This window comes from Nelumbo lutea, chromosome 1, assembly GCF_056320005.1.
Source record: "Nelumbo lutea isolate HS-2025 chromosome 1, American lotus-T2T, whole genome shotgun sequence".
Taxonomy (NCBI): Eukaryota; Viridiplantae; Streptophyta; class Magnoliopsida; order Proteales; family Nelumbonaceae; genus Nelumbo; species Nelumbo lutea.
In genome coordinates, this window is record NC_142684.1 from 133,894,594 (window position 1) to 133,920,639 (window position 26,046).

Consider the following 26,046-nt stretch of genomic DNA (forward strand, 5'->3'; position numbering starts at 1 on the left):
ACTGCCGGCAGCCGATTTCAACCGTTGAAATTTGTTTTGCAAAATATATTTTATATGAGATATAAAAGTATATATATTATGGTTTCTAAAATGTTTGCAAAAGGTTTTAATTCCCGGGATCCATATAAGTGGAGAGTGCAGCACTGTTCCTTGCAGCCGAGGGAGAGGTCCTCTCTTGTCGGGCAGTGTATGATCATTATGGGCTGAGAGGTTAAGTGTAAGACCATTGAGGATAATACCTGATGGGCTAATCTTGCATCTGCCCACAGTCCCTGGGTGTTACAAGGTGGCTTGGCCTAGGGACCACTTAGGGTAAGTGTTGGGCCCATAGAACCCATTTGATGGGTTTCAGGGGGTGCACTGTCTTTAACAGTGTATTCGACCAGGCCTTGTAACAAAGGCTGGGCCGAACCCATGTGGCTGATGTGTAGATCAATGCTTGGGTCCCACGCCATACAAGGAAGCCCAACTGGGCAGCAGTTAGGAAGGTTAACTGAGCACATAAGCTTAATGGGCCTAAAGCCCATTTCGAACTGGGCTATTAATTTAGTTAATTAAAGGGGCGAATTTTGAGATGGATTAGCAGTTAGGATAGGGTCTTAATCCTATCCACTCAGAGAGTCCAGATCTGAATGTGATTCAGATCTAGAAACCTCCTAATAAGATTAGGGTAAAGCTAATCTAATCTGTAGATAAGATAAAGGTTTATCCTTATCATTAGAAGAGAAGGCTGATCCAAATATGATTTGGATAAGCACCTCCTAATGAGATTAGGAGCTGATCTTTTCAAGTTAACAAAAGAAGGAAGGGGGCGGCAGCCTTGAGAGAGACCAAGAAACACATCAGATCATCTTTAGTGCTGAAATCAAGAAGAGAGAATTCTGCACCCTGCGAATACTCTCTTGCCGCTTCCCTGTTCTTGCTGCCCTGTTTGCCAGTTCGATCTCCAGCTGTGGGAGAAGTCAAGATTGGATCTTGACATCAATTCTTTGAGAAAAGATTGAAAAGGGAGTTGTGCTCACGTTCCATCCTGCTGTTTCTTGCGAAGGACAGAGTTTTTGGGGAAGAACACTGCTGATTCTGCTCCATCCTGCACTGCGCCATCTTCAGTGGGAGCAGTCTTTGGATCCTTCCTTGGGCGTGAACACCTTCGTTGGGAGATATTGCTTCTCCGTATCAGGTATCATTCTCTCCCATTCCTTTTGGTTCAGATCTGGTTAAGTTTAAGGTTCAAGATTTATCCTTGAAAATATGATTTTCTAAATAGGGAATGTGATTCCTAGTTGAAGGGAGAGAAAAATTTTTGAAATTCGCCCCTTATTCCGCAATCTTTGGGCGTCCATGTGATGGATCTCTCAACCCTTCAATATGAAGCTTGAAGCCTACACAGATGCTGACTGGGCTGGAAACATTGATGACAGAAGATCTACCTCTGGGTACTGTAGCTTGGTGGTAGGTAGCATTGTCTCTTGGAGAAACAAGAAACAATCAGTTGTTGCTCGATCTTCAGCCGAAGCAGAATACAGAGCCATGGTACATGGAGTTTCTGAACTATTGTGGCTTAAATCATTGATGGAGGAACTGGGTATTGAGCATGATAAGCCAATGATGTTATACTTTGATAATCAGGCTGCCATCAACATTGTTCACAACCCAGTGCAACATGACAGAACTAAGCATATTGAAGTTGATAGGCACTTCATTCGAGAAAGAGTGGCTTCTGGTGAAGTGTGTCTACCTTTCATCACCTCTGAAGGACAGTTAGCAGATTTCTTCACCAAGGGCATTCCCAAGGCTAAACTTCAGCATGATACTGGCAAGTTTGGCATGATTGACATCTATGCTCAGTTTGAGGTGGAGTGTAGAGAAGATGGGCCGAATGGCCCATAGGCTGTTTATCCTTTTTTATCTTTTATGTTCTTTGCTATAATGGGCCTTAATCTGGGCCTATTCTTTCTTATGTTATGTCTTTTTAATTTTCTGCCCAACTAAGGGCTTCTCTGTAAATTACCAAAGTTTAACTTAATAAAATAGAATTAAGGGTGTAAGAGAAGAGATTATGTTCGAAAATCTCTCTCTCAGAACCCAAGTTGTCGCCACCTTCTTCTTCATCTTCTCCCCCCTTGAACTATGATTTCTGCTACTTTCTTTTGATTTTTTGCATCTTTCTAAACAGTCCTTTCTTCTCAAAAGGTTGTTTTTCTTCTCTATCCATGGGTCCTCTGACATTTTCCTTCTTTTTTGGTGGAAAGGGGGAAATTGAATTTGGAGTGCTCCTACCACTTGAAATTGAGACACCTACTTCTATGGGTTGATTACTTTGATTGTTGGAACCCCTTTCAGATACAATCTGCTCCCATGCCCCATGATTATTATTTTTTTATCAATAACACTTCCATTAAATCATCAATAGAAGATTTACAAGAGGAAGACAAACACACTTATCTTCCAAGAGCAACAAAAAACCTCAAGAAAAGGAAAAAAAGGAAAAAACACTAAAGTTACAGCTTAGCCCAAAACAGTGAATCCCTTTCTACCCCTTGTTTAGCTAAACCGTCAGTTGGGGAATTAGCCGATCTTTTAACCCAACATGTCTTAACTTCCATCTCCCACACCAGCCACTTGAATTTCCTCCTCTCATTGTTGTACTTCCATAAGCCATTGTGATCTTTAATCAGCCACCCTATCACCACCTCTGAATCCCCTTCAATTATGAGTTTCCTGATGTTCAACTCCTTAGCTTTCCAGACTCCTTTCATAAATGCAAAGATCTCAGCTCTAAGGGAGTCACCCCCTCCAATTGGGCTTGAGAAAATGGCAGAAATGACCCCATTTTCATCCCTAAAAACACCCCCAATCCTCGATTGTCCCGGATTTCCCCTACTACACCCATCAAAGTTTAATTTCAGGAATCCACCAGGTGGAGGGGTCCAAGCCACACTCACTACTGACTTGGTCTATGTGCAATTTGCAATTTCACTCCACTTCCTCAACATGTCATCCACAGTGTAATCTGTGAATAGCTCCAAAGATTTCAGCCACTGTACCGCCCTAATATGTATGATAGCCCTCATATCTGCTACTCCTCTCTTAGCTTCTGAGAATATCTTGGAGTTTCTTTCTTCCCAAAGTGTCCAACATACTGCAACCCTTAGTCCTCTCCACATAGTCCTTCCCCTTTTTATCTGCCACTTGAAAAAAGAAGGGGAAAAAAGGCCCTGCAAGTCTGATGGAGGATTCCAGCTACATCCAAATAGGGAGAAAGCTCAATCCCAAATTGACCTCGCAAAATGGCAAGACACCAGTAGGTGAAAACTAGTCTCCCCATCTGCTTTACAAAGAACACACCACTGAGGTGACAAGCAAGTATTGGGTCTCTTCTTTTGGAGTAGATCACCAGTGTTGATTCTTTCCAGATAGGCTTCCCAACAAAAACTACCTACTCTCGGAGGTATTGCTCTGCACCAAACCTCATCAACAGGGAAAGGGGGTGTTAGCGTAGGGGTATTTTTGTCTTTATACCTTGATTGATGTTGCTGATCTGTAGTGTTGTGTTGAAACATGTGCTCTTAACTTAAGTAAGGGCACATAGGTCTTTTCAGTTATGTTTTAATAATAATATAAATACTTACTGGCCGACTGGGAGAAGTCATGTTGACTCTTTTAGTTTGATCCAGAATTCTCTCTTCTCTCTTTCTCTCTTTTTCTCTTTCTCTATCACTCTTTCTTCTTCTACATAACTGAACTCAGTCAGTCTGAACTCTAAGGCAGACCTGAATTCTAACATGGTATCAGAGCAGGTTAAATCTGCCTAGATTTCTGCTTGCCTAGGGTTCATTCTCTGCGCACCCTATCTAGGGTTTTTCCTCTTTTTTTTCTGTGTTCGATTGGAGATAAGAGAAAGGGCTGAAAAGGAGTGATCGCCCTCTTCCCTTGGGGGTCTCTATGCCTCCAGTCAGGTCGTATGTGGTCGGTTGCTGTGATTTCTGAGATCGCCCTCTCCTAGTAGAGGAAGAATAGAGGGCCGAACTGTGTGTGGCTGTTGTGTGTGGACTGCTCTCCTGCTCGCATGGGTGTTACTTCTGCGATAAGGTAAGAGATTTCAGTTCTTGATATCTGGTATGGATTAAATATGAGGTGTGTTTCAGTCCATTTGCTAGTGTTTCGGCCAGTAAGTGCTAGGGTTTATGCTGGTTTCTTTGTGCATGTTGAAGGAAGAGATATGATCATATAGTGGTGAGATTTCAGGTAGTTGTAGGAGCAGGGTTTGTGGTGTAAAGAGCACACATTCCAGCAACAATTAGTGCTGCAATCAGTGTGACAGGTGTGACCTAGTGGTGTGTAGTGTGCAGATCTCAGTGATAATAGAATTCAGCAAGTGTGCAGAATTGGTGATAACATAATGGGAGACAATAATGATTATAAACCTAGTGTGATGGTGCCTACAGACTACCTGAATGTTCAGATGACCTCCATTAAGTTAAATGAAGAGAATTATGTGCCTTGGGCTAAATCCATTGAAGTCTTTCTAAAGGCAAAGAAGAAGGTAAAACATATCAGAGAGGAGAAACCCTCATTTGACTCTCACGAGTATGAAGATTGGGAGCAAGAGGACGCTCAGATCATCACATGGTTGTGGAACAGTATGGAACCCAGGATTAGTGCGAACTTCATGTTCCTTGATACTGCCAAAGACGTGTGGGACCATGCGAAAAAATTGTATTTGGGGCAGGACAATACAACCAGAGTTTATCAGCTTTATCAAGAGTACTTTAATCTGCAACAGGGCAATCAGAGTTTTGAGGAGTACTATGCCAACATGAGGAATATACGTAATGAGTTGAATGTCTATCATCCTCTCACTTCTGATGTCAAGATTCAGCAACAAGAGAGAGAGCAGCTTGATGTGACTAGATTTTTGGTGGGACTAAAGTCTGAATATGAACCAGTATGGGCTCAGATATTAGGGGGATTAGCTCTTCCGTCCCTAGAAGAGGTATTTGCTCGACTTTGGAGGATTTCTATCGGATCTACTGAGAACTCTAATATCTTAGATCTACCTTTGCTACATCGAGAGGTCGTGGTGGTAGAGGTGGAGCTCGGGGAGCTTAGTCTGGCTGTGGTGTTGGTAGTGGTTCTGCATATGGCCGAAGTGGCAATGGTGGGTCTACTTATAATCGTGGTGGTGGTCGTACTGGGAGCTGAGATTTAGGGGGAGCCCGTGGTAGAGGACGTAGCTCAGGCCCAAGGAAGTGCACTCATTGTGGTATGGATGGACATACCATCAACTATTGTTATGATTTACATGGTCCTCCCTCAACCTGGGCCAATCATGCATCGACCGGTGACTCAAGTTCCAGCTTTAAACAGGAGCATCATTCATCTGACCAGTTGCCTCCTACATCCACAGACGGTCCCATGAAGGAGATGGTGAGTGTTGCCCGTGATGAATATGAGAGGTTTATCCAATCACAGCAGAACACGACGACTTTTTCTCACTCAGGTATGGCTTGTCTGGCATTTACACCCAATCCCTGGATCATTGACTCTGGAGCCTCCGATCACATGACTGGAACTCCATGTGTGTTTTCCTCCTTATCTCATTGCTCAACATCACAATCTGTCACCCTTGCTAATGGTTCCACATCCTCAATTTGTGGTGTTGGTAATGTTGACCTAGATCCTGTATCCCTCTCATCAGTTTTGTATGTTCCTAAATTGCCTTTCAACCTTATGTCTGTTAGTAAGCTGACCAAATCACTTAACTGCTCCATTACCTTTTATCCTTCTATGTGTTTCTTTCAGGATCTCAAGACGGGGATGAAGATTGGTGGAGGGCATGAAGCAGGTGGACTGTATTATCTTGACGGCGGTGGTGGTAGAACTTCAACAGCTCTCCAGTCATCTCTTTCTCCTCTACAGTGGCACTGCCGATTTGGTCATCCGTCACTCAAAGTTTTGAAGTCCTTGGTTCCGTCCTTGAGTCAGCTTTCTGTTTTGGATTGTGAGTCGTGTCAGTTTGGGAAACACCATCGTGTTCCCTTTAGTTCTAGGGTTGATAACCGTGTGTCGAGTCCTTTTTCTTTAGTTCATTCAGATGTTTGGGGTCCTTATAAAGTAATGTCATATAATGGATACAGATATTTTGTCATTTTTGTAGATGATTTTTCAAGGATGACGTGGCTCTATTTAATGAAAGAAAGAAGTGAATTGTTTACCATTTTCCAAAAATTTTATGCTGAAATTCGTAACCAATTTGGTACCCACATCAAAGTTTTTCGTTCTGATAATGGCCGCGAATGTTTATCCTCATCATTTCAGGAATACTTGGACCAACACGGCATTATTATACATTAGACCTCGTGTACCTACACCCCACAACAAAACGGGGTGGCTGAGAGAAAGAATCGCTATCTCCTTGAAACAGCAAGATCCCTAATGCATCACATGCATGTTCCCAAACCTTTTTGGAGTGATGCAGTGTTTACCTCTTGTTTTCTGATTAATCGGATGCCCACGTTCATCCTTGATGGTCAGTCTCCGTTTCAGGTCTTGTTTCCTTCTTTGTCTCCATTCCTTCTTACGCCGAGAGTTTTTGGGTGTGTCTGTTTTGTCCATAATCTGGGTCCTGGAAACGACAAGTTTGATGCCCGTTCTCTCAAGTGCATCTTCCTTGGCTATTCTCGGACCCAGAAAGGGTATAGGTGTTATTATCTTGGTTCTCGACGGTCCTTTGTGCGTGCTGATGTCAGTTTCTTTGAGTCTACTCCGTTCTTTTTGGGGTCTGGTGATGCTTCTTCCTCCTCATCACCTCCTCCCCTTCCACTTCCCTTTGTCGATCCTCCTCCCTTTGTTCCAGTTGTGACCAAATCCTTGCCTCCGGTGCCACCACCTGTTGAACGCCCACCTATCCGTCATGTGTATACACATCGCCCACGTGCACCGGCTACTACTCCTCTGGCTACATCTCCGTCGACGGATCCGATACCAGAACCCCACTTAGCATCTGAGATTGATCTACCCATTGCTTTGCGGAAAGGTAAACGTACTTGCACCCTTCATCCCATTTCTAATTATGTTTCTCTTACTCACCTTTCCGCTTCCCATCGCTAGTTTGTTACCTTGTTATCATCAGTTATTGTTCCTAAAGATGTCCATGAAGCCCTTGCCTCTCCAGGGTGGTGGCGTGCCATGGAAGAAGAACTCTCAGCCCTTCATCATAATCATACTTGGGACCTCGCTGCTCTTTCTCTTGGGAAGCAAGCTGTTGGTTGTAAGTGGGTTTATACAGTTAAGTATCTACCTGATGGTAGTGTTGAACGCCTGAAAGTGCGATTAGTTGCAAAAGGGTACTCTCAAACCTATGGCATTGACTACACAGAGACCTTCTCACCAGTCGCTAAGATAGGGTCAGTTCGTGTTGTGATCTCTCTTGCAGCCATGTATGAGTGGCCACTATATCAACTTGATATCAAGAATGCCTTATTGCATGGTGACTTACTCGAGGAAGTCTACATGGAGCAACCTCTAGGGTTTGTTGCTCAGGGGGAGGATGCAGACTAAGGAAGGCTATATATGGGCTTAAACAGTCTCCTCGAGCATGGTTTGGTAGGTTTAGTGAGGTGGTAAAGAAGTTTGGCATGAAACAGTGCAAAGTTGACCATTCTGTATTTAGTCATGACTCTCCGGGAGGAAAAATACTGTTGGTGGTGTATGTAGATGATATTGTTATTACTGGGAATGATAACATCGGTATTGATAGGCTGAAGACTTATCTGCAGGATCACTTTCAGACAAAGGATCTGGGTAAACTGAAATACTTCTTGGGGATAGAGGTAGCGAGATCCAAGTATGGGATTAACCTGTGCTAGAGGAAGTATGTGCTTGATTTGCTGGAAGAAACAGGCTTGTTGGGTGCCAAACTAGCTGAAACACCCATGGATACAAATACCAAGCTAAGCAGTGATATGGGTGAAGTGTTTGAAGACCCTGGCAGATACCGACGACTTGTGGGCAAATTGAACTATCTAACCATTACCAGACCAGACATCTCATTTGCAGTTAGTGTGGTAAACCAGTTCATGCAAAAACCTCTGACTCCTCATTGGAATGCGGTTCTGAGAATTGTGAAGTATCTAAAAGGGGCCTCGGGTCGCGGTCTGATATACAAGAGTGGGGGAAAACTTGAAATAGAAGGTTATTCTGATGCTGATTGGGTCGGTTCTATGTTTGATAGGTGGTCTACTACAAGCTATTGCACGTTTCTGGGAGGTAACCTGGTGACATGGAAAAGTAAGAAGCAGACGGTTGTGGCAAGAACCAGTGCAGAGGCAGAATATAGGGCTATGGCGCATACCGCTTGTGAATTAGTGTGGTTAAGGAACCTTCTACAGGAAGTAGGGTACAACATTAACACTCCAATGAATCTCTATTGTGATAATCAGGCTGTAGTTCATATCTCCTCTAATCCAGTGTTTCATGAAAGAACCAAGCACATTGAGGTTGACTGTCACTTTGTTAGGGAGAAGGTGCTGAATGGAGAGCTAGACACTACACATGTTAATACAGGAAATCAGTGGGCTGACTTATTTATAAAAGGCTTGAGTCGGGGAAGAGTGGACTACATATGTAACAAGCTGGGAGTATATGATATATACTCACCAGCTTGAGGGGGAGTGTTAGCGTAGGGGTATTTCTGTCTTTATACCTTGATTGATGTTGCTGATCTGTAATGTTGTGTTGAAACATATGCTCTTAACTTAAGTAAGGGCACATAGGTCTTTTCAGTTATGTTTTAATAATAATATAAATACTTACTGGCCGACTGGGAGAAGTCATGTTGACTATTTCAGTTCGAACCAGAATTCTCTCCTCTCTTTCTCTCTTTCTCTCTTTCTCTATCACTCTTTCTTCTACATAACTGAACTCAGTCAGGCCGAACTCTAAGGCAGACTTGAATTCTAACAGGGGGGAAAGTAGGACTGGTGGACTGACTTAAGACTTTGAAGAAAGAAGCACAAGAAAAGATGCCATTGGGGTTAGGTGTCCAAATTCTAGAATCCGCCCTAGTGGGGTCTAAGACAACGTTATGAAGAAGTGCAATAAGGCTCAAAATAGTGTTGAAGTCTTGAGTCCCTCAAATCCCTTCTTAGACCCAAGTTCCACCCAATCCCAGAAGTGGAAGAGGACGGGGTGGTGAAAGACGAGATTGGCTCATTTTTCAAATCAGAAAGAGCATACAAAGAAGGAAACTGATCCTTTAGAGGGGCACTCCCCACCCAAGTTTGTTCCCAAAATTTTATGGAGTTACCGGAATTCAAATCATACCTAATATTAGGGGAGAAAACTGGTTGCAGGTCATGAATGGCTTTCCAAGGAGAATTGCTTGTGGTCCTAGCTCTGATTCCAGCGTCCCATCCATTGTGCTCCAGCCCATGTATACTTGCCACTATGTTGCAATGGAAGTGTTTGGTGAAATGCTCAAGTGTCTTCTACAGCAATGCCCTCGCATCATGTACGTTATAGAAAAGTGCCAAGGGGCGATTAGGGCATTTGCCTATTTGAGTATTAAGATCTCTGATTATATATGGTGATACTTCTCTCATTTAGCAATGGTGGTGGTTTGAATTTTATTGTGTTGGTAGTATATATTATAGAAAAGTGCCAAGAGGTGAACTTGATGATTGGCTATGTCTTGGATAAGAGCCATGGGCCTCCAGGAATCCCGTATTGGTTGTCTTGGGTAAGAGCTGAAATTGCCACCAAGAGTGCATTTAAGCTAATTGGATCCCTGTAGGCATGGTGTAAGAGTTGGTCGTTTCCATACTTGTAATCAAGTTACCTTGTTTGAGAGTAGCCCCGGAAGACTAGTTATTCGTGTTGCTAACTTAAGATGGGTGTTGGAGTGTTCAAACAGTACTATACATGAATAAAGGGGTAATTTGGAAAGAAAAATTATAATGAAGGATTTTAATGATATATTTGCCCCATAGGGACTATTTTGTAATTTGGGTATTTCTAGTGTTTATATAAAGCACCTCTATCATTTGTGAGAGAAATAAGCACGTGGCTTGTAGCCCTAAGTTTTCTCTTCTCTCATCTCACTCACGAGTCATGGCAAGAAGTTTGGGATCTGTTAGTCCCTGGGCTGAGAAAGCTAGAATTAGAAAAGAAATTTCCAGAAATAAAAGAACATAAGAGTTTTTTCACAGATGTTTTTGGCTGCCAAGGGGAAAGCATTAGAAAGTAGAAACTTGGAATTATAGGGTTTTCATTAATTAATTGAAAATTAAAGAAGAAGCTTCTTTTGGAAAACTAGTAAGTTCTTAGAAAAGTAGCTTTTTTAGGTTTTAAAATTTTTCTGACAATCAAATGTCTACAAGGGAGCCATTTTATTTTTTTGTTGTAGGTTGGGTCAGTCTATTGCTCATTCCTATTGCCTATTCTGGAAAAGGATATTTCAGTTTTTTTTCAACCACTAATTTAAAAATAAAAAAGAACTTGTGTTATTTTTTTTTTATAATGCTTTCTTTGTTGCCAAGTGCACTATTCAAATGTCTAATATTTTATTTGTTGTATTTTTTATAATGAATGAAGTTGGTAGAAATCCCACATGCCACTGAATTCCTCTCAAGAACCACACTTCTTCAAATACTTATTTCTATGATTGGGTAAGTAAACATCATGATGTTGAGTTATGGGTTGCTTTTTATTTTAAATACTTTTAAGGATTCCTCTTCTTACAAATCATTTTCAGCAACATATCAGTGCAACCAATTTTACGGTCAAGAGCAATTATGATAAGTGGGAGGCTACTTTCAAAGGAGAATACTTTTATGGTCATCCATGAATCTGGTGAGGACTATAAATTCTTACACTTTCTAGATAATTGTCACTTGGTGAGTTGTAAAGACTTTGTGGTTAACTTGACTCTATGAACATAGGACCTCTGGTTTTCAAGGTTAGATAAGATGATATCTCTCATCTTTTTTAGCTCAGACCTCAGAGTGATATGTACAATGGGAACAATGATATATATATATCATTGTTTATATTCTGCATTTAACTCCTGTAAATTACAAGTTATTGATCCTCCGAGTGCTCCCAATGACTTATAACATTTTTTCATGGAAATGAATCACTTTTTTTTATTCAACATTTCACTGCATAAATTATAATTAGAGTGTATGCTTCCAATGACTTATAACATTTTTTCATGGAAATGAATCACTTTTTTTTTACTCAACATTTCACTGCATAATTTATAATTAGAGTGTATGAGTTAGCTTTAATTCAAAAAGCACTATTGTGGTTTTGCTAGTTCTAATGTTCTGATGGAAAAGCAAGAAAACAGAAAACAGGTCATTTCATTGGTTGTTACCAGTGTTTTAAAATTGTACTGGACCAGACAGTCAGCCTGTGCCCTTCCTGATGGAGGAGTCTAGAATCTTACCTAACCAAGCAGTTAAGAAGCTATACAACTGTACGCACCATGTTGGAAGAACTGAACTTTTATATACTGGCCATTATTCAACTTTTCTTTATCTAAATTTTTTGATAAAATAAAAGATCCAATGGTTATAGAGCATTGTGCAAAAGATTTATGTCACGAAATATCTAGTATCGGACTGCACCAATACGGGATACGCTATGACTGCAGGTGTATCCTGCCAGTTGTGCGTATCAGTCCGATATGCCACCGTACGTATCGCATAGTATCGGCCAATATGCGCTGATACAGAAGTGTATCGACCAGCGTCTCACAATAAAAAAACGGGGGGAGCGTTACTCGAACCCAAGTTGGTGAATGCCCACTGCCCAGGCACGCATGTACATTAACCACAAAGCCATTTGTTATTTCATGTTAATAAAGTGTAATAAAATAACTTTTATTAAACTTAATGTTTACATGCAAATAAAAAGCAACATACATTTATTTTCAAAAACTTCAACTATAAATTAAAAAGCACAATATTCAAATTAGTATTTTATAAATCAATGGACTAAATAATTTATAAAACCCACATATATATATATCAAAAAGATGAATTTTAATTTAAAAATTTTATACAAATAAAATATTCATAATAGAATAATTATTTTAATACTTAAATTTTATAAATTTGCATATGGTATATATATCTTAATTTTTTATAAATTATTAATTAATATTTTAATTTGCATTAAATAACAATGTATTTATTATTTACAAAAATAAAAGTATTGTTTACAAAGTATTTGAAAATATAATATAAATTGAATCTATCAAATCCATTAATCTACATTTTATATAAAAAAAATTTAACTTCAAACTTTTATAAAAACAAAATATTAATAATGGAATAATTATTTTAGTAATTAAAATTTATGAATTTTCATTTGATATGCATTTTCAAAATTTTAATAGATTTGATATTTTTTAAGTTAAGATTATATATTCTTATAAATCATTAATTGATATTTTAATTTACATTTTATAATAACATATTTATTGTTTACAAAAATATAAATATTATTTATCAAACATTTAAAAATAAATTTTTTAGTTTAATTTTTTGCTAATGTTAAAAAGTAAAATTAGAAAAAAATGCTATAATAACTCATATATAATAGTTGCTTATGCTTTATGCCTTACACTTTAATAGATAATAAAATAATATTGGTGTTTTGCATGTATTAATTTCTAAAAATCTATATAATATTTGCCTTGGACTCTTGATTGAAGCATTATTAATAAAATTGTATAATATCTACATGCCCTGTTATATTAATTATAATATATTTCTTCATATGTATATATATATATATCATTTAAATATACAATTCCTATATATTTATATATTATTTATAGTTGTTTTGACATTAAACTTAATGCTATTAATATATTTATGAAATTTATGTGCATTTTCTTAGCGTTTCCATGTTTTTTTTTTTCGTATCCATGCGTTTCCCAAGCATTTTTTTTTTTATCAATAACACTTTCATTAATTCATCAGTAGAAAATTTACAATTGGAAGGCAAACACACTTAGCTTCCAAGAGTCACAAAGAACTTCAAGAAATGAAAAAAGGAAAAACAAAGATACAAATACACTAGCGTTACAGCTTAGCCCAAAACAAAGAATCCCTTTCTGCCCCTTGTTTTGCTAAACCGTCAGCTAGGGAATTAGCTGATCTTCTAATCCAACGTGTCTTAACTTCCATCTCCCGCACCAGCCATTTGAGTTTCCTCTTCTCATTATTATACTTCCATAAATCATTTTGATCTTTAGTCAGCCACCCTATCACCACCTCTGAATCCCCTTCAATTATAAGTTTCTTGATGTTCAATTCCTTGGCTTTTCAGGCTCCTTCCATAACTACACATATCTCAGCTCTAAGGGAGTCATCCACTCCAATTGGGCCTGAGAACATAACAGAGATGACCCCATTTTCATCTCTAAAAACACCCCCGATCCCCGATTGTCCCGGGTTTTCCCTACTGCATCCATCAAAGTTTAATTTCAAGAATCCACTAGGTGGGGGGGTCCAAGCCACACTCGTTACTGACTTGGTCTGCGTGCAATTTGCAATTTCACCCCACTTCCTCAACATGTCATCCACAGTGTAATCTGTGAATATTTCCAAAGATTTCAGCCACTGTACCACCCTAAAATGTATGATAGCCCTCAGATCTGCTGTTTCTCTCTGAGTTTCTGAGAATATCCTAGAGTTTCTTTCTTCCCATAGTGTCCAACATACTGCAGCCCTTAGTCCTCTCCACATTGTCCTTCCCCTTTTTAACCGCCACCTGAAAAAGGAGGGTGAGAAAAGGCCCTGCATGTCTGATGGGTGATTCCAGTTGCACCCAAATAAGGAGAAAGCCCAATCCCACAATGACCTCGCGAAGTGGCAAGATACCATTAGGTGAAAACCAGTCTCCCCATCTGCTTTACACAAAACACACCACTGAGGTGACAAGCAAGTATTGGGTCTCTTCTTTTGGAGTAGATCACCAGTGTTGATTCTTTCCAGATAGGCTTCCCAACAAAAACTACCAACCCTAGGAGGTATAGCTCTGCACCAAACCTCATCAACAGGGAAAGGGGACAAGGTAGGACTGGTGGACTGACTTAAGACTTTGAAGAACGAAGAACAAGAGAAAATGCCATTGGGGGTAGGTGTCCAAATTCTAGAATCCGCCCTAGTGGGGTCTAAGACAACGCTATCAAGAAGTGCAAGAAGGCTCGAAATACAGTCGAAGTCTGAGTCCCTCAAATCTCTGCTTAGACCCAAGTTCCACCCAATCCTAGAAGTGGTAGAGGACGGGGTGGTGAAAGACGAGAACGGCTCATTTTTCAAATCAAAAAGAGCATACAAAGACGGAAATGGATCCTTTAGAGGGACGATCCTCACCCAGATTTGTTCCCAAAATTTTATGGAGTTACCGGAATTCAAGTCATACCTGATATGGAGTTACCGGAATTCAAGTCATATCCCTATCCGTATCCAAGTTGTTCGATACGATACCCGATATTGATACTTTAATCCTTGGTTAAAACTCAGACAAAACAACAATATAATATTTGCACATTGGGGCAATTAATTAAATTTCTCAAAAAGAAAAACAATACCTGGTCAAGAATAAATGCAGAATAAGAGAGAGAAGACAGTCTTATAGCTCATAAAAAAATGTAAATAAGAAACAGAAATAAAGAGTAAAACAATAAATAGAATCCTGCCAGTGCAAAGAATGTTGAAGTGTTTTATGGTCTTGCAAAATCTCATTGTTCTTGCATCCATTCCAACCAGAGTTAAGAATCAGTGAATGCATTGTTATTCTAAGAAAAGAACATCCCTACTCTGTTTGCATGTTGAGAATCAATTTACTTTCTTGAACTTTAGAAAGTATAAACAATCTAAAAAGAAGAGAGAACCAATCCTTTTGAATTGATTAATCTAGGAACCTAGTTGAATGAGGGGTTTAATTAATGATCTCTTCATCAATTGAGTAATGATATGCTGTATTCTTTGTCATACCATTCAACTGCACATTTGGGTCTTTATATTGTAATGCTTTTTGTTGGAAAAGTTGTCTGCCTTGCAAGCATTTTTTATTTCCTAGTTGCATTTTTTTTTTTTTCATTATGAGAATATGAGACATGAGTTTTATCAGTTTTGACCTTTGAGGTTGAATTACTGTGTAACCACAGCAGTGTTTCCTCTGGATTTTAGCTATTAAAGCGGCTGTTTCGGCCATCAGTGGAAGGTTGAAATCACTGAAGGATCAAGATACAGATGAATGTGAGACTGCACTTGAAGCATTAGGTCAAATTGGTTTATGTAAGTATGCCATTGAATGCTGTAGTATAGGGAAGTTACCTGTTGAAAAATTTTCCTCTTGTATTAACATGCATGGTTTCTTCTTGATTGCAAATTTGCCAGGATTATAGTTTCACAAGTTCTTAGTTTCTGTAATATGTTAAATCATTGGGTCATACCATTTACATGACTACATGAGCTAGCTTACAATTGTAATTGAAGCATTCACCTTTTCTTAAAGACAGTTCAAAAATTCAATTCATGAATTTTTTTTCTAGATTAAACCACTTGTGGTGCTTGATGGAAATATTGGCATTAGGTCAATAAAAGTATAACTTTTTAGCTCTATTCTTCACATTTAATTTTATGGAAGGTAGCTGGCTATTGTTCCATGCCCAGAAAAAGGGGTTTTGTTTTTTCCATTCAAAAAAAAAAAGAAAAAGAAAAGAAAAGAGCTCTCTTTTGATAGTTGAAACTTATTGTTGAATGATTAATTTTTTTGGATAATAGTTGATATTCAGCAGTTTCTTATGATTTTCTTGTTTATAATCATTAGTTAGTGTTATTGGGTCCGAGGCCCATTAGTTTATGTTGTTTTTTTGGAGATGTTTTTATGTTATGCACAGTAACCGCCTCATTAAGGGCATTTTAGTCTTTGTAATCAATCTTTTTTCCGAGTATACAAGATAATGAGTGAGGTGGCTAGATCATTATTGGCTTCTCCCCATCTCTTCTTCTCTTCTCACTAAGATATCTCTCTCTTTCTCTCTTCTTTCTCACTGTTATCAAATCAGATTATTGTTTTTTCTTTTCTACTATAATAAAGTATGTTTTTCACACTATTCAAAAATTCAACTGGACTTTCTAGATTAAGTTGTTTGTGGCACTCAATGGGAATTTCATATTTAAGTTTATAGAAGGTAATTGGTTATTGTCCCATGCCCGTAAAAAGTGGCTTTGTTTTGATAGTTGAAGCTTACTATTGAATGATTTGTTTTTTCGATAATGAAATAAAATTTTTCACACTGTTCAAAAACTCAATCAGACTTTTCTTTCTAGATCATGTCATTTGTGGCACTTGATGGGAATATTGGTATTAGCCTATTCAGGTTTTTCAACATCCATTTATCAGCCATCCTTGACTCTTGATGCTTTGAGAATCAGAAGCCCTAAAAATGTGTTATTTTTGGTTCGAAAGGACAACTTGTTAAATCTCAAGAGAGATGAAATGATGGCTGATCTTACAGTGCACATGAGAAATGAAAAACAAAACCTGATTCCACTAGAAAACACCCTTAGGTACTTTGTTAAATCTCTAACAATTGCTTTTTTAGTAACAGTGTCATTGGTACCTGATGTTTTATTTTAAATTTTTATTACAAATTTCACCTACAAGCTTTCCATCATAACAGATAAACAAGTTTTGCTCTTATTTATTATTTACCTTTTTTAGACGGAAAAGGGATCTGGATACATGTTAGATAATTTGTGGTAAGAATGTTACAATGTTTGTCTACAAAGGCTTAACTCCTTCAGACAGTACATAAAAACTTTGTAGTTGAATTCTGCACTTTTTTTGGTTACATCCTCATATTTTCAAATACGTACTAGTTTAATTTCTTGTGATTATGATGATTCGAATTTGTTTCTGTTTTCTTTTGAATCCCTGTGCTTGATATTTTTGAACCCTTTAAGTTGATTTCTTTGTGCTGTTGATGTTTCCAGCCCTTCAAGGAGCTGAATTGTTACTCTCAAATTCATCATGTGTGGCAAAACATGTTGTTGATGTAGCTTTTGATCACAATGGTCGAACCAAACAACTTGTGAGCAGGCCTTTTCCTTTCAAATTTAATTTTATATGTCCATAATTAGTTCCCCTTGTGCTGTCTATTCTGAAACATGTCTGGAGTATAAAGTATTTGGATGAATCTGTTCTGAAATAAATCCAGATGTAGCTAATTATGCCAAAATATTTTTTTCTAGGTCAGGTTTTCCTTACACTTCTGGGTGTATGTACAGTATACTCCTTAATTGAACATGATTAGGCCTTAGAATGTGCCTGTGTCCATGTAGTTCTGTTCCTTTCCTTAAAACAGTTATTTCTTATAATGATTGGAAGGATTACAAAAAGGGTGTTTCAGCAAATCCACATCCATTTTCTGTCTTGGCATTCTTAGAACTTTTTTTTTTTTTGGTATTCGGTGTTATGCACCATTAACAACTTCCCCCTGATCCCTTTTTCCCCAAAGTGCTGGTTGCGGGATTTGATTCCGTGTCAATGCTGGAACAAACCAGCTAACACACCAACGAGCCAGCCCTTGGTTGGTCTTAGAACTAAAGATTTACAGTTGATGCCCCTGGCTGTGTTAATATAAGCATTCCCCCCGCCCCCTTACTTTTATTATGGATAAGCTAGATTACTACATCTAATTGAGTATACTAGTTCATCCCATTGCCATAGAAGTAGAGAAGAAAGGAAGATAGTATGGTATGAGGTCTTGAACCTAGTGGTTCATTCACAGTTAAGTCATCCTATGAAAGCATTATTGATGATGAGCAAAACTGCAGGTTAAATAGAACCCCAAGGCAATTATTCAAGATGAACTGTCCTCCAAAAATCATTTTTTTAATAAATGGCCATAATTAATAAGCTATCATGAAAAAAAAAATTGTTGAGTGAAAGAGGGATGAATTTTGATAGGGGTTGTCCATACTGTGGTGAAGAAGAAGATACAACTCATATACTTCTAAAATGCCCATTTTCAAAACAAATATGGATATTTGTTGAAGCCCAAATGAAAACTCCACTTCATGATGAAAATCTAACAGAATGATATAGGCAATGGAAATTGAATGGACTGGGAAAGAGTACAGTTTCTTCTATAGAAAATTTGGAAAAACACAACTACACAAGTGAAAAAGATTTTAAGAAAAAAGATCAAGGCCCAGCATGGGTTGTCGAAAAAGCATGAATGGCCTATCTGAATGCTTAGAAAGCCAATGAAACTCTCAACATGAAAAAAGTTTGTAAAGGGATAAAATGGTCCCTCCTCCAATGGACGCTATAAAGATCAACTTTGATGCTCCAAGAAAAAAAAAGGCCAGTGTGTGTTTGGTTTGATAGCTCATGATTCCAAGGGAATTATTAAAGCATCCAAAGCTGACCAGCTGGGTATCACATCTATGAATGTATCTGAGTTTTGGGGCTGCATTGAAAGAACATGACCATGCAACTTGAAGTGGATACATGAAGTCTGGATGGAAGGTGATTCAAAATTAGTTATTGATAGATCCCAGATATGCCAAACTTTAGCAGAGGATCGCTATCATATATACTTGTATCTAAGAATTTAGAGATAAAGTACACTCGTTCTTGGTGTTAAGGAATTCAAGCTGCTGACTGGTTATCTAATGTAGGTCATCATGAAAATTGGTGTTTCTCTTCTAATGCTCCATGGAATCTAAGGTATATTTGGTTAATGGATTTATGGGACATGCTACCCCTGTGTTGTGTGGTCCACTTTTCCTTTTTACCAAAAGAAAAAAAAAAAGAGAGAGAGTAAAGGATAACATGATATAATGAGAATACCTATCAAAAATTGATAAAAAATATTATAGAAAACGTCAGAGTAATGCTAGTATATCTATTTTCAAATGCTTAGGGAAACACAAGCCAAACTGTGGAATAACTTGCTAGAAGCCCTAAATGGTGAACAAATATGACAAGCTTGAGGTATCTGATGAGGCTTTGCCTTTCAAGACACTAAATACTTCTTGACTATCTCATAAATTATTTTGCAATACAAGATTCTTTTCCAAGCTTTTCTTTTTCTTGATTTTCTTTATACTTTCTCTTGCTTGTTCTGATAAGGTTCTTAAATGGAAAATAGGCTGCACTACATTCTCTTGGAAATATAGTGGGAGAAAGCCGACCAGATGAAAGCATAATCCTCAATGATGAGGCAGAAGAAAGTCTTCGACACTTGATAAATGAAACTGCTTCGAAGAGTTTGAAGCTGACACCATCAGTTAGTAATTTTCCTTGTCCTTGTGGTAGTATTGACCCAGTTTTGATTTTGTTTACATCTTTCTTAGTCCTTCACTGAAGAAGGGAAATCATTATTGATCATAATGAAAATGAAGAAAAAAAGCATGTATTTAGTCATATTCCATGCATGCACCTTCCACTGGTTGTGCATTGATATTCAATGAATCCATGTGTGACTAGTGGTCACATTATTCAGAAATCTGTATAAATGTTTGTACATCCTTTTGTGTGGATGCATTTACTGTTGCTTGTCTTCATTTATTACTTCCATATAAAGCCATATTTTTCTGCTACACTTTAACCAAATTAGTAAAGCATTCTCCAGGGACTACTTCTATCAGTTTTGCAGCAGGATGCAGAAATTCGTCTGGCGGTAAGGACCCATTGCTTTTTTTTGGCTGAAGCCATCCATGTTAAACTAAGTTTGTTTGCAATGCAATTTCATTTGCATTAGTACAAATCAGAAAAGTGCAAATTATGGTTCACTTTTGCATCAGGTTTGCTTTTGCTTTGCTTGAGTTTTATTTTACTTCATTTATACTGCAAATGTACAAAGCAAAGTAAAATTTAAAACAAAAATGAATCAGAATTTGCATTCAACTCATTTGACTCCTATACTTTTGCACCAATGCAAATTAAATTGCATTGCAAACAAACTAGGCTCAAGGAACAAATATATTAGAAAATCATTGTGTAAAACATAGTTGTCAAGGCGACGACTAGGTGGGCACCTAGATAACAAGGCGCCCTTGGAGGCTTGCCTCGCCTAATTGACAAGGCGCCCTTGAACTTCCTTTTCTTTCTTCTTTTCCTTCTCATGAATATGTTGGAATATGTTGATTTTTGATATTTTAACATGATATATGTTAAAGTATGTTTATGGAACCTAGGGAACTACCCTAGGATATATGTTTTTTACTTAAAAAAATTCCATCGCCTAGGCGATAGGTGACAAGGCTATCGCCCTAGCGCCTTTTGCCAAGCCTTTGGTGCCTTGAAAACTAAGATTGGCATTTTGCTTCTTTCTTATTTGACTACAATGCTCAAACAATAATCCTCCCTCCCCTCCTTTCAGGCATGGGAATTTACCATTTTATTTTCATGACCCCTCCTGGTTGAGTTGTAAATAGCAACTTAAGCTTTGTAGGGTGGAGGCATTTATTGAAAGGTGATACATTTCATTTCGAACATTTGACACTTAAGCCTATCAACATAAGAGTGCGTTAAGTGGAAAAAAATTTAATGGCCATCAAGTCATTTAGAATTTACAGTTGGTTGGTTGAACAAATGGCACATATCAAACTAGTTAATTATAAATTGACCATAAAATCTGAAATGATGAAGGCATCACCTTACTGACTAAAGCAGCCATATCTCCTTAGTTCACATTCTTGCTAGATAATATTCTATTACGCTAATTTTATGTGAGGTTCATATTTTCTAACATTTGCAGGCTTATAGGTTGATAACCGGACTGGTGGCTCGGTCATGGTGCTTGATTGAGATTTGCTCAAAACAAGAGATAATTAAAATAGCGATTGATCCACATATTGAGACTAAGAAAAAGGGTTCGCTTCTCTTCATTGTTTTATCCCGGCATCACTTCTTTGTGTGCATGAGAATTTATTGTTGCATGTTGTGTCCCAGTTCATTTGCTTACGTACATATATACTTGTTATTGTTGCATTGAGAAGCAGAAGTATATAAATAAAATTGTTTCTTGTTCTCCATGTAGCTAGACCACTGAACTACTTTTGCTATGATTACTATGCAATTGTCCTTTTGTTGACTAATATAAAAGAGAAAGGATTAGTATCCAAGTAATATTACTTGCTATTAATAGAATATTCTAGGATCTCTTTGAGCCCTCTAGCCAACCTAGACCGTGAGCATCCTAGGCAAGCATCCACAAATCTGTTCCAAGAATTCCCTTGCATGGGACAGTAAGTCAGCAAACATCACTTTGATGAATTGGGAAAAGGGATCTTAGCAGAAGATCAATCTGCACTCTTTTCAGAGGAAGCCTTTCTCTGGGAAAATTACCCGAGTACTTAGTGACGATAACCTGCAAATGATGGTGATTTCATGCAATAATAGTGTCATAGCAGGAAAAATTTATTCTGTTTATGTTGAACTATTTACACTTTTGAAACCTAGGTTTATCAGAGGATAAATCAGAAAGGAACCTTTTACAATGTGCTAATCCAAGCACACAAGTTATAAAAATTAAAAAAAAAAAGATAAAATGGAAAAAAGGGGACAAAGACAGAATTTTCAGTCAATAATAACACTGTTTACTTGGTCTTATAAGATCAATGTAGAAGAAAATAGAATCCTAAAGGCCAACTTATCCGGCTTCAGCTGGAATCTGGGTTTGAGAAGGATAGTCAGGGATACAGAGTTAGATAATATCTCAGCATTATTATCCTCCCTTGAAGGGGTTTTCTTGGAGCTATCAAAGACAGACAATAGAATTTGGACACTCACTCCATCGGGTGCTTACACTTGTGCCTCTTTTTTTAAGGCCCTTTTACCTTCTTCTCCTGTCGGACTGTCATTCCCTGTTAAAGAAGTGTGGTGTCAACCTATACCTCCAAAGGTTGGGAGTTTCTGTTGGGAAGCCTTCCTAGAAAAAATTAATACAAGAGATCTACTTCAAAGAAAAAGACCCAATAGTTGTTTGTCCACTCACTGGTGTATTCTTTGCAAATCCGATGGTGAGTCTGGATACCATTTACTAATTTCCTGTCAGTTTGTTAAAGTTATTTGGGAATGGTTTACTTCTTTGTTTGGGTGCAGGTGGACCCCCCCTCCAAATGTGCAAAGCTTATTCACTTCCGTGCCCAATGGGCAAACCAAAAGGGCCAAGATCATGTGGAGATGTGTAAGGGCTGCAGTATGTTGGACTGTTTGGGAGGAGAGAAATTCAAGGACATTCTTAGATAAGGAGAGAAGCTTGGAAGTAATCCTGGAGACTATACAAATAAGGGTGATGCATTAGCTGAAAACTTTGGACTTGTTTACAGTGTTCTCAGTTGATGAGATGAAAAGACATTGGAAGGAGATTGCGGATTCAATTCTAGCTAAGAAGACTTCAAGTTCTTGCTGGACACCTCCACCTCATGGGTTTACCAAACTGAATTTTGATGGCAGCAGCATGGGCAATCCAGGGCCCTCTGGAATAGGGGGAGTGCTAAGAGACAAAAAAGGGAATCTATTAGCTTTTTTTTTTTTTGGTCCAATTGGGGTGGGTGATTCCCTGAGGGCTGAGATCTTAGGAGCTCTTGAAGGGATACAAAAGGTCAAGGAAATGCATATTAAAAAATTGATCATAGAAGGTGGTTCTGAAATAGTGGTGAATTGGCTAAAAGAGGACAGTTCTATGCTCTGGAAATACAACAATGAAAAGAGGAAGTTCAAGTGGCTTACTAAGGACATGGAAATTCAGTGTACATGGATAAAAAGACGTGCAAATGCATTGGCAGACAGGCTAGCTGGGCAGGGGGTGAATAGAAACACTATCTTTTGGGCTGTTTTGTAATTGTTTCATGGTCTGGATGTAGTTTAGATATTGGGGAGTTAAGAATTTTTAGCTCCCTCCTTTGTAATTCTGAACTTATCAGTCATGAATAAAATTCATTGTTATTGATCAAAATAACATTAATTCAATTGTTCATCTAACTTAAGTAAAAACTTAAAAATGACTAGAAACTTCCCTAAAACAAAGGTTTCTGTAACAAACCTGTGTCATGTCCATAAAGTGGCTAAAATTTGTTCAAATCATGTCTAGATAAGCTTTCTAACAACACAAGTTAATAATCAAGACATTTAGACATGTTTTGGCATATAAAATTGAGGCTGAAGTTAAACTGAAAGATCATCTAGAATGTGATTCCAGATCCCATGCTTCATAACCTGTCAGATGCTATGTTCTCTCTTCTTGTGATGATCTTTATCCTTACATTTGGTACATTATAAGAAGCCATAACCCCCAAATATCTATTCTATGCTATAATTTCTACAAGATAATTTTTGATAAGGGTGTTAATTTAGTGACTAGTGTCATATACATATTTTTCTTTTTTGTTAGCATATTTCTGGTTATATCATAATTGATGAATTTCTCAATGATTACAACAATGTTATTATGAATGGAAAAATAGCATGTTATGACATTATAGTGACAATAAAGTTAATACCTGCTATTTATGAATATGTCTGAGCAACTCACAACCTCCTCTAAAAAATGATTTAAGATACATCCTTGTGTGTTTAAAATCATGTGGAGTAGAGTTGGAAACACGTCTCAGTATCATTGGTCTTAATATATTATAAAATCACAGGGAGAAATGTTAAATGAAATGATTTGTGTTTACTTAGAATACTATCATTTTGAGGCATGTTGCTGTACAAGAATTAGCCCAACACAACTGATAAATAAATATAGTAGTTGAAGAAGAAGAAAGAATGAATGAATATATAAACAAAGAACAATAGCCCTACATTAGTTCAATTCATTGACGCCTATAATTTAACAGTGGATATAACACTGATGACTGAACAGAGTGGAATGGAGGTACCTTATTCTTGTAGTTGGCCTCATGTAGTTGTGACAAGGCTTAGTTGAGTTGACTCAAATAGCTTGTTGCTGCAAGAGAGCAGAAAAACCAAACCCCAAATACAGTTAGATCCTTCCATCTTCAATCCAAAATTTGAACCCTTAGAATCTGGGGGTTTGATGTCATGTTAGATGGATGACATAATACTCCTAGTATGGAAGATATGATGATCAAGGAGGTTCCAGTATACTGCGTTTCTCAGTAAACCCTATGTGATGGAAATTCTGTATCAGTAATCAAAATAACTGAAAGGTCACAATTCTATAGAAGGCAAGACCTGTTTCTTTTTTATTGATGAACACAATAAACTCTTATAACCAAAACTGTAGTTGGATGAAGTCGGAAATATAATATACAGATAAGACAAAAAAGGTCATTACCCAATATACAGGAAAGATGTTTTTAATAATGATCCAACAATATATGATGCATTTAACTGTTATGCATTACCCAATATCCAGGCGTACGGCTCCCACGCCTTTTAAAACACTGGTTTCATCCTTCTTCCCCTCTTTTATTTTCATATGGGATCTGCATAACATGAAGTGCTTTCCCCTCCCCTGGTAGCTGTTGGGTGGTATCCTTGATTTTTCACCTTGGAATATTCAGATCCATTTTTGTCTTCTATTTATGGAAGTTTGTTTTGATTCTTTGTCCTCATGTATTTAGTGCAACTTTTCAACCAATAATTGAGAATAATATTCTCTTTTTTTTTACTTTTTGAAAGCGGAAAATATATTAATCTTTCTTTTCTTGTTCCTTTTACCCTTTTCTTCCTGTAAAGATTCAGAACAAGTTTCCTTTTCCTTAGTAAATTTAGTGAATTTTTCAGGTATGGAAGCTCGGTATAATTGTTGCAGGGCGATTCACAAATATCTATCGACTGCAAATAAGCTTGTCAGTGATCCTGTGCTTGCAGGAATAGCTTCAAAGGTGTGGTTTAATTTTATGGATAATAAAAGGCAGCATGATTATTAACTTATTATGGTATGGAAAGCAGGGGAAGAAAAAAAAATGAAGTACTTTTGTTTCCCTTTTTTTTTTTTTTTTTTGGTGGTGGTGGTGGGGTGGGGGGGGGTGTTGAGGTGTATTTAGAGCTAATCAGTTAAACATATTTGACATCTAATCAGAAATTTTCTCGTCCTCAGTTGCAGGAAGCTGTCAGGAGATGTCCTTATCTTGCTTTAGAGCGTGCTGAAGCTCAGCCTGTTGTCGTTACAGCTGAGAGATTTTAGATCACCATCGGAAATTTTAAGTTATAAAATAGATTTAACAGGGATTTGATTCGAAGGGGCAAAAAATTGGTCTGTTGTACATATTACTGTAATCTTGTAGTCTTGTTGGGTTGTCAACTTTAATATGGTTAAAACAAAACTAGTAACTCGAAATACTGTTTATGAAATCTTTTCCATGTTATCTTGTAGTCTGGTTTGTGGCCTGTTTGGAAAAGATGGGCCATGGAACATACCTATTATCACGAACTGGAGAAACTAGCTGCTTGATTCAGGTGAGGAACTGGTTACCCGGTCGTTCTGTTATGCCTGAATGCTGTTATTCTTGCCCAATCCTTCGAGAAATGTGATACAGTTTACAGTATAAGTTGGCTGTTGTCGCTTTGGAGCAAAATGAAATTTGATTCAGGTGCCGTTGTCATATTGAATCCACCCTGTTATCACTTTTTCCTAGGTCTTCATGTCAGAGTTTTATCTAGCATTTTCGGTGCACATCTTCTAGTCCCTTACTGGCATTTTATGCACCATTCTGGAGTTCCCACACTAAAAGCTGCGGATGTTCATGCAAGCAAATTAACCCATTCAATTTGCTGGATTATTAGGTTATGACAATCTATTGCTCACGTTTGACATTCTTGTATAGGTTCAATTACTAGTTTAAATGATGCATTCGGTGGTCTCCCCCCCCACCCCCCGACAAAAAAAAAGATCAATGGTTACAAGAGCCCATTTTTGCAGGCTAATAGTGTCCCATGAAGCAAGGTTCAAAGTAACGGAAATGCTGTGTATTGGAAGGGCAAATTTAAGAGACGTATCGGGATATGCCTTGGATACCGATGAAAAATTAA

General features: G+C 37.8%; 1 protein-coding gene across 1 annotated transcript in view; it reads left to right on the top strand.

The window, feature by feature from the left end:
* The window catches only part of LOC148877693 (ARM repeat superfamily protein), a 111,789-nt gene extending 86,170 nt beyond the window's left edge, over positions 1 to 25,619 (top strand). The window contains exons 9-17 of the mRNA XM_088942320.1: positions 10,597 to 10,670; positions 10,757 to 10,854; positions 15,213 to 15,320; positions 17,025 to 17,122; positions 19,190 to 19,327; positions 19,673 to 19,720; positions 20,801 to 20,915; positions 24,799 to 24,899; positions 25,115 to 25,619. Coding sequence (XP_088798446.1) covers positions 10,597 to 10,670; positions 10,757 to 10,854; positions 15,213 to 15,320; positions 17,025 to 17,122; positions 19,190 to 19,327; positions 19,673 to 19,720; positions 20,801 to 20,915; positions 24,799 to 24,899; positions 25,115 to 25,201 — 867 coding nt within the window. The 3' untranslated portion in view covers positions 25,202 to 25,619. The remainder of the gene's footprint in view (positions 1 to 10,596; positions 10,671 to 10,756; positions 10,855 to 15,212; positions 15,321 to 17,024; positions 17,123 to 19,189; positions 19,328 to 19,672; positions 19,721 to 20,800; positions 20,916 to 24,798; positions 24,900 to 25,114) is intronic.
* The last annotated feature ends 427 nt before the right edge of the window (positions 25,620 to 26,046 follow it).